The sequence below is a fragment of the Barbus barbus genome, assembly GCF_936440315.1.
Source record: "Barbus barbus genome assembly, chromosome: 25".
NCBI lineage: Eukaryota > Metazoa > Chordata > Actinopteri > Cypriniformes > Cyprinidae > Barbus > Barbus barbus.
The window spans coordinates 21,174,908-21,188,688 of NC_136753.1; the positions used below are offsets into that span (position 1 = coordinate 21,174,908).

General features: G+C 37.9%; 1 protein-coding gene across 4 annotated transcripts in view; it reads right to left on the minus strand.

The window, feature by feature from the left end:
* Window positions 1-6,205: 6,205 nt before the first annotated feature.
* The window catches only part of LOC306844692 (sodium channel protein type 8 subunit alpha-like), a 55,387-nt gene continuing 47,811 nt past the window's right edge, over window positions 6,206-13,781 (minus strand). For all 4 annotated transcript variants that reach the window (XM_079377007.1, XM_079377010.1, XM_079377009.1 and 1 more), the window contains exons 24-26: window positions 8,265-8,362; window positions 7,514-7,784; window positions 6,206-7,399 (exon numbers count right to left, since the gene is read on the minus strand). In XM_079377007.1, the coding sequence (XP_079233133.1) occupies window positions 6,243-7,399; window positions 7,514-7,784; window positions 8,265-8,362 (1,526 nt within the window). In that variant the 3' untranslated portion in view covers window positions 6,206-6,242. The remainder of the gene's footprint in view (window positions 7,400-7,513; window positions 7,785-8,264; window positions 8,363-13,781) is intronic.

Below are 13,781 nucleotides of genomic sequence, written 5' to 3' on the forward strand. Positions count from 1 at the left end.
CGCATTCACAACATCCAGCGTGTGACGCGTCAATGTACTCTGGCATAGTAGACACATGCTCAGAAGCGATCTTCTTCTTCTTCTTTGATGTTTAACGGCGGTTGGCATCCAACTTTAATGGTGCATATACTGTACTAGAAGGAAGACTTCCATCTCTCTTCTTCCCGTTTCCCTTTAATAATAATGATTTCCAAAACTGTATTCTACATCCTATTTGCTATACCAGTGTCCCACAGAAAACTATATAAATGCAGAAGCGATCTAAACAATGACTGACATATACGCGCGACAGATCGCTTGCGCACATGCGTCTACTATGCCAGAGGACATTGACGCATCACGCGCCGGATGTTGTGAATGCGCTCTGGACAGTTGGACATTGCGGTGGATCAGAGGTAAAAAAAAAAAAAAAATGATATAAATACTGTTCAGCTTCTTGCACAAACCGATTGTTTTGTGTCTTAAGACCTCAATATCGTCACAAGCCACAGGGTTTAATTTGGTTTTGTCTGTGTATTGTTTTTTTGTCTCTCAAAGCCGTGGGTCTCATTGACTGCCATTATATGACTGACAGACTGCAACGGTTTGAGTTAAAAATCTTTGTTTGTGTTCTACTGAAGAAACAAATTCACCTACATCTTGGATGCCCTGGGGGTAAGCAGATAAACATCAAATTTTCATTTTTGGGTGAACTATCCCTTTAACTGGAGTGAAGAGGAGGCAGACGTACCATTAAAATGTCTGTTTTGGAGTGAGGAACATAAAGCCCAACTGATGCGCAAGAGCTAGACAAGACGTTTTTGAAACAGGTTAGTCTGTGTTCAAACTGTGTCAGTCCAGTCAATGTTATCGACACCGCAAATAAGAACGTTAACTAGTTTACGATTGTACAGTACAAAAATTACAAACCTCAATACATAAACTGACTAAAAAGCCTAAAAAATAGCATAACCCATAGTTTAGAAGAGTAACTATTTGGGTAAAACGTTAGTGAACCCTCTTCCACCAAATAACATTGTTCCCCATTTTTAAATCTCTGTGGTACGGAGCTACCATATATGGCAACAATTAATTTCTACTCATTTCTTAGCTATTCTTAAAAAATATAATATTTTGCACTATGGGAATTAAAAGGGCAGGCCTTAAGGTAGCCAATGATGTGCTGTTTTTAAGTCACACGTGACATTTAAATGTACGTCCAAAACTCTTTTTCCCACTGACACCCTCACACTGAAGACACCTGCTGAAGTGCTCCAGAAATTGCTATGTGATCTTTCTTAAGTAAATTAGATATTTTTATTCACAATTTAACTTTATCTAACATAGTTTTACTGTAAATTGAGAAAATATCAATGTTTCTTTATGGCATCGCTGTACCACAGTGGAATTGCTGTAATACAATTTCCCAAAGTGATTTTTTATAGATAGTAGCATCAGTAATATGAATGCAGTTATTTATTTATTTGAAGTGTTTATTGTAGTATAGTTGTATTTATGTATAAAAAAACTAAATTATTATCATTTATTTTTTAAATTAATACAACAATATTTTACAGAAAGGACAATAGGAAGAGTGCAGAATTAGCTCTTCCATGAAATAAGAATAAGGACGAGTTAGCCTGCAGTGAAGGTTAAATGATAGGGATCTACTTATTATTAGTTTGCATGAGTTCCAAGTATTTGAATCTATCAATTTGTAAATGAAATGTGCATTTAAATAAAAAAGTTTTTTTTTTCCATTGTGGTACAGCATTGCCAACCTTTCCTTAAGTACACCAAAAAAATAAAAAAATTCCCAAAAAATCTGTTTTGATTTGCATGATTGAAGCTATTTCATGTAAGAAAAACTAATTTGAAAAAAATATTACATGGTTAGAACATAATGGAGGGTTAAAATAAGAAAAAACTCTATTGTTCAATGTTTTTAACAGAAGAAATAAAAAACACAAACACTCAAGCATAACTGGAAGGCTGCTTTATTGTTTGGAAAAGGTTTCGTGCTCAAATGAAGACAATCTTTCACTGATTCTCACTAAGTCAAGTGGTTGTGCAACACACCCTCTCCTCTCCAACATCAGTGGCAAGAGATAAGAACAACATTATGAACCAAAAACCATTTGAATTATTGTCAGCAAATGAAGGAAATAGCATCTCAGTCATGCTACAAAAGAATAGACAGAAATCAGTATTTATAGAAAAATAAACGAAGTGGCTGAAAATTAACATAAGCTGAGCACAGAAGGCAAACTGTTTCTCTTTCTACAGACTCAACCTTTAAGAGATTCACTGAGTGACCAACGCACTCTTTTTCCCGCCCCATGCTATTTGACAATCTCTGATGATGAAGTCAGGCTGATGCCAGTTAAGTTTTCTTTTTTTATTTTCTTTTTTTCCGCTTTTTGTCTTTTTTTTTGTATTTTGTCTTTTTTTTTAAGTTTATTTTTTTGCTTTTTAATAGATGTCACAGACATTCTTTAGTTCAGTTCTTTCTCCCAGTGCTCATTTGAAACAAGCTCCACTTGTTTAGGAGAATTTTATGCAACATCATCTACATTTTCGACAAACAAAATTGGCAGCAAAAGGCACCTGAAACAAACATACAAAGACAAGAAAAGCATAATATAAAGCCTAACCAAACCTAAGACTGCAAATTGCATTGCTGTGTATCTAAGAGATGAAGAACAAGCTAAGCTTATAAGTCAAGCTGCATCACACACATTTAAAGTGACCAAACCGTCACGCACGCTTCGTCCCCTCCCCCCTCCCCAACGCGCGCACACACACTCGCTCTCTCAGACTCGGATTGAAAGATCATGGCAGGGTTTATGGGGGAAGACCATGTGGCGTCCAGTGCATATGTACGTAGTATGTGAGTTGGAGATTGTAGGACGTATTCACACAGGGTGTAAATGAATTGCTGGTAGTGCATTCCCCTCCCAAAAACGGGCGACATAAGCCATAGCGAGCAGCCAGTACATCACCGTGCATTGAAAGCTAGACCCGTGCACGCACACAGACAACACTCGCTCAAACCCAGACATCTCAAACACGCACACAAGCGCACACTGTGTGGGCCAGGTCAGAGTTTTGGTCGTTCAACGAACGTATTGCACAAAAGAAAGAAGAACGTGAGCAAATGACAGCCAGTAGTGCTTCACCTCCACTCCAAGCAGAGGTCAACACAGAGGAGGACAGTGCTCTCTCATATCATACATATGTATATGTGTGCATATATATACACATATGTACATATACATGTATACATAGATACATATGTTGTGTAGCTCTATATATATGCCTTGATTTCTGTATAGATTTATATATACGTTTTGCATTTAACATATTGGATTCCCCTCTTTAATGTGAAAAGTGTGTCAAAAAATCTACACCTTCTAACAAATATGTAACAGTCTACCTAGTGAGACCAGGGCAATGAGTGAAGCCATTCTATTAAGGTTATAATTATTTTTCAGTATTAGATTAATAGCAGTATTTTTATTTATTTTTAAGTATTTCTGTATTTACAAAAATCTATGCATGCCGTTTAAATAAAATTGTATATTACATTATGTATAGTCTCTTAAAAAGTTCATTCTTAACTTTTCAGCTTTTTGTGCTGCTTACAACATAGCCTATACTGTACAATATATTTTTTTAAATGGATTTTTCATTCATTTTGTTTTTTAAAATGAATGTATGATCTGTTATTCGTTCTTTTTTGTTGTCGTTTATACAGACAAGCCTGCATGGCTGCATAAATGATAATGGTTGAGCTTTGCTGTGCAGAGTTTTGTTTTTTTTGTTTTTTGGTTCAGGTCAACACCCTCGCATGCAGCAACTGGACCATCGACACCAGATGAAGGGTAAGGGAAAACTGCCGACATCACTAAAAGAAACTAAAAAATGTAGTCGCTCTGATGTGTGGAGTTGCCCGGCTCACAGTAAGCTGCTGTGGGACCAGTGCCGAATGGTTATTTGGCATCAGTGTGGTGGTGTACTGAAGAGAAACAAGGCTGACCAGGGGTCGAATAACCGCACATTTAAAAACCAAGGCCCTCCGTAGAACAGTGCTGAGAATTAGCAATATTCTCAGTCTGGATCTAATTTCATCATCACCTCCACAACAACACTTTTCCTGCTGTCTGAAATCTCTGAAGCTTGGCTCTGTGTCAGACAGCCCTACTCTTCTCTCTACTTGAGAGTTCAATGTGGTGTGAGCGCTCCTGCTTTAGCTCCACCCCATGTTACAAACATTCTCTGGACCTCGTGAAGGCCCTTGATGATGACATCAGAGTCACGTGAATCCTGAGAATAATGGGGAAAGTCAACAAGCATCAGTCTGTCTGAAAGTGTTAAGCAGGAGAGGATCACTCCACCCCTGAGACATTCCAGAAACTTCCAGACACAAATTGCGCACACCAGATTATCAGACAAACATCTTTGGTTCTCCTTAAACAGCTGTGACTTCCCAACCATCCAGCTGTCTCTCTCAAGTCCTGTCCTTTTGTCCTGACTACAATCAAACCATTGCTGAAGATGTGATGGCTTCACAGACAGATAAAATGTCCGGCTGATCCTCGAGGGACAAACCGTGACGAGACTAGACGTAGATATAATGCAAAATTCTTTAAAGAAATATAGCGTGTAAAATTCAAATGAAAAAATATCATAATTCTATTTTTCTAAAATAAAAAAAACTGCCACTTTCTCAGAAACGGTTATAGCTCATCTCATCTAACCCCTGATGAGGATTAAAAATGCCAACCAACTTGCTACACCTCTAATAATGCCCAAACCTTTCCCCCCCACCCTCTTGCCCCTACCTGGGCCCACCTACCATATGACCCGCAGCGCGGACAGTGCTGTAGGTGAGGTAAGCAATATTGCTGCATACAAATGAAATAAGAAGCTTTAGGAATTACAGTGTTATTTTGTATCATTTTCCTCCGTCTCCATACACACACATTCCGACACATTTAGTTTTCCCATTCATTATCTCCTGAGCAGAAAAAAATGGGATGTCCCTTGTATCCTTCCTCTCCGATAATGTGCCACAATGCTAGTGTTTGTTTCAATGTGCGTAAACCACTGACTAGTCACAGGCATTTTGCACCATCTGAAGCCTATCCCAAATTCTGTCCTAATGTTTGACAATCTATTTCATAATGTTAAGTAGAGGAGCCAAATTGGGTTTTCAAATTAAATTTGATTTCTGGAGGTAAATTTAGCTAGTGGACAGCCTAAAACATCGTCAAGCCACTGTGGTGGTCTGTATTAGTGTTTTGTGGACTATGATTACTCATGCAAAATTTCTGATCAAAACATGCCATCATGCAAGTCATTTCTATGCATTGAACAAGCACAATAATTTATTATTCATTTGGAGATGTGTATTGGGGGCCCCTGGTTATTGCCCCCGGTCCTATCGGTGTGAAAGCCCATGTAGAAAAAAGCCTTTTGATGCAAGTATAACAAAGTTATCATGACACAGTTACTGAGGGTGACATGGGCAAAATGTTAAATTCGTATTTTTCCTCCTGTTTTCTCCTTTTTTTGCCGCTCAAATAATGTAAAGACCATGTAAAATATATTCGATGCTAACAAACGCAAAGAGACCGTTGGAATCAGCCAGACTCTTGGTTTTGTTTCACACTCATGTCTATCCTGCTCACTCTCACAGTAACATTGAGTTCTTACACATATATGAAATGAAACGGTGCAGACTCCTTCGCCATCCGCTTTGGGAAGCTGATCCATTCATGAATAGCAGTGTTTGTTTTCTGCATGGAAAGTTCACTGATGCAGTTCAGAAGCATGGGATTCGATCCTAGTTCTCCCTTGGATTATCACATTCCTGCTCGGTGAAGAGTTCCATACTGAAGCGCAATATAGCCCTCTAAAATACACTTAATCAAGTATCGGTCTTTTAAATTCGTATTTGATTCTGTTTAAATCGAGTCTTGATGCAACAGTGTCACACAGGAAGCTGATTATGTTTGGTTTAACTTGTAAGTTTCTTCAAGCTATGAGGAACCCCAACACTTTTCTTCGCCTCGATAGGCCAGTGACGTTTGTAAACAATTTTTTGTTGTGTAACTTCGGCTTTGTTTTTTCCTCTTAAATGAAAGCAATCTGTACATCTGTATAGTTTGATTCAGGGTTTCCATTCGCTTGAAATGACAGTTTTTGTTATAATATCGTCATGATCATTATCGCTGTCCACGAGTGTTACCGCACCAGTCTTAACACTTGGATTCCCTGACGTCTTTTGGGTTTCGGCCCTTCTCCTTGCGGCCCTTGCCTTCGTTGTTGTCGTCCTGTTTCTCCTTCTCGGGCTTAGTTACACTGTCATAGGACGGCAGGGATGCAGTGGAAGGCGTGCCCTCTTTCTTCTCCTGATTGGTCCCTCCGTTCTCCAGTTTGTTGTTGGCAGGCCTGCGTTTGCAGATGAAGCCTCTGCGTACCAGGTGGGCTCGGTACGCCCTCTGGATGATGACGGCTGACACCTCCTCCTGCTTACGCCGCAGCGTGGTAGTGATGGGCTCGTATGACACCTTGGAGGGATTCGCCGCCACAAAGCGCTCCTCCATTTGCTGTCGCATCATGTCCAGGTCGCCGCTGTCACCCAGCACACGCTTGGTAAAGGCAAACAGAATATCCAAGCAGTGAATGCGGTCGCCACTCACCATGGGCATGTCCATGGCGATCAGCTCGATGATGTTTGGCTTTGGCACACGGAGAGGATGTTCTAATGTATCTGCAAAGTCTGGCAGCTTGGCGAAGGTGATGAACTGCGAAGCGTCTGGGTCGAACTTCTCCCAGATTTCATAGAAGGACTCAAAGTCATCTTCGCACAGTGGATCAGCACTCTCCTCAGTGGCAACACTGAAGTTCTCCAAGATGATAGCGATGTACATGTTCACCACAATCAGGAAGGACACAATAATGTACATTACAAAGAAGAAGATTCCCACTGAGGGATTGCCACAGTTGCCCTTGACAGTCGTTCCTGGGTTCTCCTTCTCAGGGTTGCAGTCAGGCGGATAGTTCAATATAGGAGCCAAGAGGCCATCCCACCCAGCTGATGTGGTGATCATGAATAGACAGATCATGCTGTTACCAAAAGTTTCAAAGTTGTACATGTCATCAATTCCTATTTCTCGTTTCACATAGGCAAAATTAGACATGCCAAAGATGGAGAAGATGAACATGACTAGGAAAAGCAACAGGCCGATGTTGAACAGCGCAGGAAGTGACATCATCAAAGCGAACAGCAATGTCCGGATGCCCTTGGCTCCTTTGATTAGACGCAGAATACGGCCAATTCGAGCCAGACGGATGACCCTGAACAAAGTTGGTGACACAAAGTACTTCTCAATGAGGTCTGCCAGGAACATACCTGAAAACCAAATTAAAGACGAATTACAAAACTGTCCAAATGCATAAAATGTGAAAGGACACGTCAAGAAAAATAAGCAGTCTATTGATGAATTTACATTTGGACAACACTCACCCACAATGGACAGAATGACGACAACGCAGTCAAAGACGTTCCAACCATTGGTGAAATAGTAGTGTCGCAGAGCAAAGAGTTTTAGGACGAACTCGCCAGTGAAGGCCACAATGAATACGAAGTTTACCCAGTACAAGATGTTCTCTGTCTCTTCTGACTGATCATCTGTTTCCACCATCATGGTTACCATGTTAAGACAGATGAGTATCATGATGGAAATGTCAAAGGCCTGCTGAGTGACAAAGTCAAATACCATCCCCTGGATTTGGTTCTGTAAGAAAAGGAAAAGAAAAAAGGAATACAGAAGATATGGAGATTAACATAGAGGACTAGAAGTGTTACTTAAAGATGAAATTAAAATATAATTTGTTCTAAAATATGAAAAGTATATCAATAATACATAAAAATTGACAAATATTTGAAATTGACAAATAAACATTTAAAACATGAAAATTTTACATTCATTAAAACAAATGTAGTTAAATGTAGCAATAAAATAATAAATGAATAAAACAATTTTGAAATTGACAAATAGACATTTTAAATCTTTTTAATTTTTTAAAAATATTGCAATTGCATTTTTAAAACATTTACAAAAGATTTTAAAACATTTTTTGCCATATGGTTTTTTTATCCACTTGCCATCAAGATATAAAAAGAATGCACACATTTGAATATGTCATTGTTGGTCTATCACTGCACCAATCATTAATGGCCAGATATGTGTAGCAACCCAAATCTCTCTGCTTACCAGAGGTCTAGGGATGGGTTTCTGGGGTTTCTTTGAGCCCAGTTTCTTCATAGCATTGTAGTACTTTTTCTGTTCTTCAGTCATGAAGATATCCTGACCTCCAAAGTATAGGGACAAAAGTAGACTGGTTACAACCTGACACTCTTGCTCGACCAAATGTGCTCAAATTAAGGAGATTTTGCCATTAAGCACTAAATTGAAAGCATGTCTTACGAAAATACAGACAGAATAGGAGATAACATAAAAATGCAGAGAGAAGTTGTGAAAGTGCAAAGCACGGAGAAGAAACTTAGGTGAAGACAGCACTCAACACTGTAAAAACAAAAGGTGCCTCAAATATCCTTTTGAGTACTCAAGGAACTTAAAAATGTATTTTAAGTGCCTCAAAGCTCTTTTTCTCATAATAGGGTTCCTGGAGGAACCATTTCAGTCTTTGCAGTTCTTGCAGGAACTTATTGGGTCCTTAAAGCACTTTGTTTCCAGCTCTGAAGTTCTGGAGTCACGCTTTCATTACACTGAGACCTCAAAGTGCTCTGGAGGTTCCTGGAGGGACTCAAATTTTAAAAATGGGTTAGATCTGTTAACATTGAAGTGGTTCCTGGAAGATCTGACTTGTAAAAGCCAGCATCTGGAGGTACCCAAGGATCCATGTGACACAAATTATATAGGACTGATTATTATTATTAATATTACTATTATTATTGGAGAAGACAAGATGGCGGTGGCGTGATAAGTCGCAGTTTCCAACCCTCGTGCATTAGGCTAGAATTAATCCTTCTAAACCCACTTAAGATACTTAATTTAAGTTGGTGGAATAGCTAAAGTGATTACTAAGACAATGCCGTCGAAGAAAAAGATCAAAAATAAAGGGAGAATGGAAGCGGAATCACAAATTATGCCATCCGAACCTGAAAGCCTGAGCGAGCACGAGGAGACGGAGGATGAAGGGGGTGAGGCATCAAACGAGAATCCTAGTAACGCAGAGATGATGAAGGCCTTTAAAGCAATGGAAAGACAAGTAAGCGGCAAGGTGGACGAAATTCTTTCGGCGGTCGTGGATGTCAAAGTGAGATTGACAGAGGCGGAGGAACGAATTTCAGGGACAGAGGATGAAATCGTCCAATTGAAGGCCAGAAATGATACGCTGGAAAAACAGGTGAAATTAATGGCTGATAAGGTAATTGACTTGGAGAACAGAAGTAGGAGGAATAATCTTAGGTTGGTTGGCTTGCCGGAGAAAGAAGAGGGATCGGATACGTGTGTTTTTCTGGAAAAGTTTCTACCAGAGACTTTGGAGTTGGGAGAAAGCGTTACGCCATTGATAATAGAGAGAGCTCATCGAATTCCCAGCTCAGGTCAAAAAAAACAGACAAGATGGTAAAGTGCAGCCAAGGACTGTCATAATGAAGTTCCTCAATTTCAAACAGAAGGAACATGTTCTAAAGGCTGCAAAGAGCAAGGGAGCAATTGCATACAAAGGTTCCAATCTTCGTTTTTTCCAGATTTGTTGGCAGAGCTTCACAGGCAACAAAGAAAGTACGATGCTATCCGTCAAAAATTGCGTGACAAAGGAATCAACCGACACAGAGTAATCTTTCCTGCTCGATTGCTTCTTACACATGGAGACCGTACTGTGATTATGAACAGTCCAGAAGAAGTGGAGAAATTTATGCAACAGGTCGAGGACAAGTGAACTGAGGTATCGAGTCCAGAAAAAATGGATAAAGAGATGCAACAAATTGAGAACAAGTAAGCTGAGGCATTAATGCGAAGTACTGAGGACTAAATGTAAAAATGGAAGTTTATTTTCTGTGCCTGTAGGTTGTTTATTCGTCCAAAGTAGATAATTAATGTTGTTTTAATAAGGGTAACAAGTTAAGTATTTGACGTTTAAGTTCATTCATTTAAGGTTCAGAAGAGGGCGCTCTTGCTATATTATTTGAAAAAAGAAAATACACAAAGTGAAAGATTGACTTTATTTTAAGATAATAGTTTGAAGATATTAGGTTAATATAATGCGTATAGTTGGAAAAGTATTTTATTGGACAAGTCATAGCTTGGTTAAAATAAGTGGGTATAAAAGTGGATAAGAGGGTTGAAACGGTAACGATGGATAGAGGTGCTGGTGTTCATTGTTTGAACAACCGAAAAATGTAGGGAAGGGGGGTACTGATACAGATGGTACCAGTAAAGCATGGAGAAGGCTGGGGTAAGTTCATATTGTATGTTATTAGTTTTGTTTTAGTTATTTTAGGTTTGGCCTCTTATATTTTGGCAAATACAAAGTTCAAGGTTATGAGGATGGTAAAAACAAAAAACAAAAATGTCACAGACAGGAGGGATTAAGCTGTTATCATGGAATTGCAGGGGGCTGGGGAAACTAAAAAAGATTAAACAGGTGATGACTAGAATTAAGCAGATACATGCAAATGTGGTATTTTTGCAAGAGTCACACATGACTAAAGAGGAAGTGATCAAAATTGAAAGAAGGTGGCAAGGACGGGTATTCTCGGCATGTTTTACTACACAAGCCAGAGGGGTAATTACATTAAATACATAAAGATGTGCCTTTTCAAGTAAATAATGTTATTAAAGACCCAGCTGGCAGATTTGTGATTATTCAGGGAAGAATGGTAACAGAGATAATAAATTTAGTAAATATATATGGCCCTAATAAGGATGACTCTAAATTTTATAGCAACATATTTCTGATGGTGGCTTCATTACCAGGTCAGGTTATAATGGGGGGGGGGGGGGGGGGGGGGTATGAATTGTACACTTGATCCAGGAAAAGATAGATCTACGGGAGTTGATACCGCACATGTGAATTCTAGAAAACAGATTCTACATTTTATAGGAGAGCTTAAACTAGTGGATATATGGAGACATCTTAACCCAAAGCAGACTGCATATTCATGCTATTCGGCAACACACCAAACTTACTCTAGAATAGATTACTTTCTTGTGTCAGCCCAACTGCTTTCAAAATGTATAGATTGTCAATACCTTAGTATTGTCATTTCTGATCATGCACCAGTATCTTTGTTGTATGTCGATTCAAAATTAGTTAAAGATCCCCCTAGATGGCGATTCCAGCAAAGTTGGCTTAAAGATGCGTCATTTGTAGAGTTCTTGGGTAATCAAATTGACAATTATTTTGAAACAAATCAGTTGGAAACTTCAGCAGGAATTCGGTGGGAGGCATTTAAATGTTTTATTCGGGGACAAATTATTGTTTTTGTAGTTCTAAAAGTAAAAAATCTCGACAGGAGTTACTAGATTTGGAAAAAGAGATTAAAGAGCTGGAAAATGAAGTATATCATAGTGATTCGATATGTGCAACTAAACATAAACAGCTATTAATGCTTCGATCTAAATATAATACAATATCTGCAAATAAAACTGTAGCTAAGTTATTAAAGCTGAAACAAATATTTTATGATCAAGGTGAAAAGACAGGTAAAGTGTTGGCGTGGCAAATTAAAAAAAAGCAAATAGAGAGGGCTGTAGATTCGATTGAAGAGTCAGATGGTAATATCATTATTGACCCACAAGAAATTAATAATTCATTTAGATCATATTATATGAAACTATACAATTCTGAATGTACTTCGGGTTCAGAAATACAAAAAACTTTTTTGGATAATTTGGAGTTACCTAGTATAGCAGAAGAACATAAAGATGAAATAGGAAAAGACATTAGTTTACAAGAGGTGGTGGAGGCGATCGATCTGATGAAAGCGGGGAAGGCGGCGGGACCTGATGGTCTCCCCATAGATATATATAAAAAATTTAAAGATAAATTAGTAAGACCTATGTTAGACATGCTAGTAGAAGCCTTTGCGGAGAATAAACTTCCCAGGTCTTTGAATGAAGCTATAATTATCTTATTGCCTAAGCCAGGAAAACCGAACAATAAATGTGAAAATTTTCGACCTATAAGTTTACTCAATTCAGACACAAAAATCCTAAGCAAAATATTGGCAAGAAGACTAGAAACTGTAGCATCTTATGTCATAGGGATGGATCAGAATGGTTTTATGATAAATAGACAAGGATGTCATAATGTAAGAAGAGTGCTAAATATTCTGCATCAACAAAAGGGGGAAAAAGATACTGCATTACTAGCACTAGATGCAGAAAAGGCATTCGACAGGGTGGAATGGGATTTTTTGTTTGATGTTTTAAATCGGTTTGGATTTGGAGAAAAATACTGCAAATGGGTTAAATTGTTGTACCAGAATCCTTCGACAGAGGTCTTAACTAATAATTTGATATCAAAATCATTTAATGTTTCTAGGGGCTGTAGACAGGGATCGCCTCTTTCCCCTCTCCTTTTTCTGATGGCTATTGAACCCTTGGCAATTGCTATCAGAAAAGAAAGTGATATAAAAGGTATAGAATTGTTTGGCAGTGAACATAAAATAGCGTTATTTGCTGACGACGTTATATTATTTTTAAAGAAATTAGACTCAACCATTCCGGCTTTAATTCAAATTATAGAGACATTTGGGAAAATCTCGGGGTATCGGATCAATAATTCAAAATCTTCAGTTATGTTGCTGAATGAAGAAGAAAGGAATAGTCCTATTAGTAAGGTAGATATGTTTAACAATGTGGAAGAGTTGGGTGATTAGGGGTGATTAGAAAAGACTAAATAGTCTTAAAAATTGTCAAAAAATAAATAAAAATAAATAAAAAAGGGACTTGCAAAATCTACAAATCAGCCACGTATATCCAAATAAAAATTTTGTCTGAAAACACTGTTTTCAGCAATAGGGAATATACACATATAAGGCCATACAGGCAGTGGCTACACCATGGTATTACAGATTATTTTCTTAATTTCTTTTTGCCAGATTGCACTTTTATATGCCTCCATTTGTTGGATTTTAAATACTTTTGTTGTAAAACTTAAATACTGCAATAACTAAAAATAGTTTTTAGTTTAGAAACAAATGTAAAATCATTTGAAGGTGGATATTGTTTTCCCTGAAACTTCAAGGCAAACTATTATTGAACTAAATATAGCTCAACACATTGATTTCATTAAAAATACACTAATTATAATAGTCAGTACAAGTGTAATATTTAGAATTTTTATTTCCCTAATGAAATAACTTTCAGTTATTCAGAAATAATTGTTTAACAATTAATATTATTTATATATATGTGTGTGTGTGTGTGTGTGTGTGTGTGTGTGTGTGAGAGAGTGTATTCTGTTTATGCTGTTGTCAAGAGGAAGAAAATGTACTAGGCCTGGCGTGTCCTCGCGCACCTGCTGTCTGCGCGTGCTCGAGCAATTTCAAATACAAAGTAACATTAACGGTTCCTCTCCTCAAAGAAACAACCACAGCGCAGGATTAAATTCGCATAAATCCTCCAAAATAAATATACAGATTTACTATTTGTACACAAATTCACCAAACTTTTGTTCAGGCTTTAATGTGTATTGCTGCAGACACCCGGAATTTATATAATATATATTATATATATATATATATATATATATATATA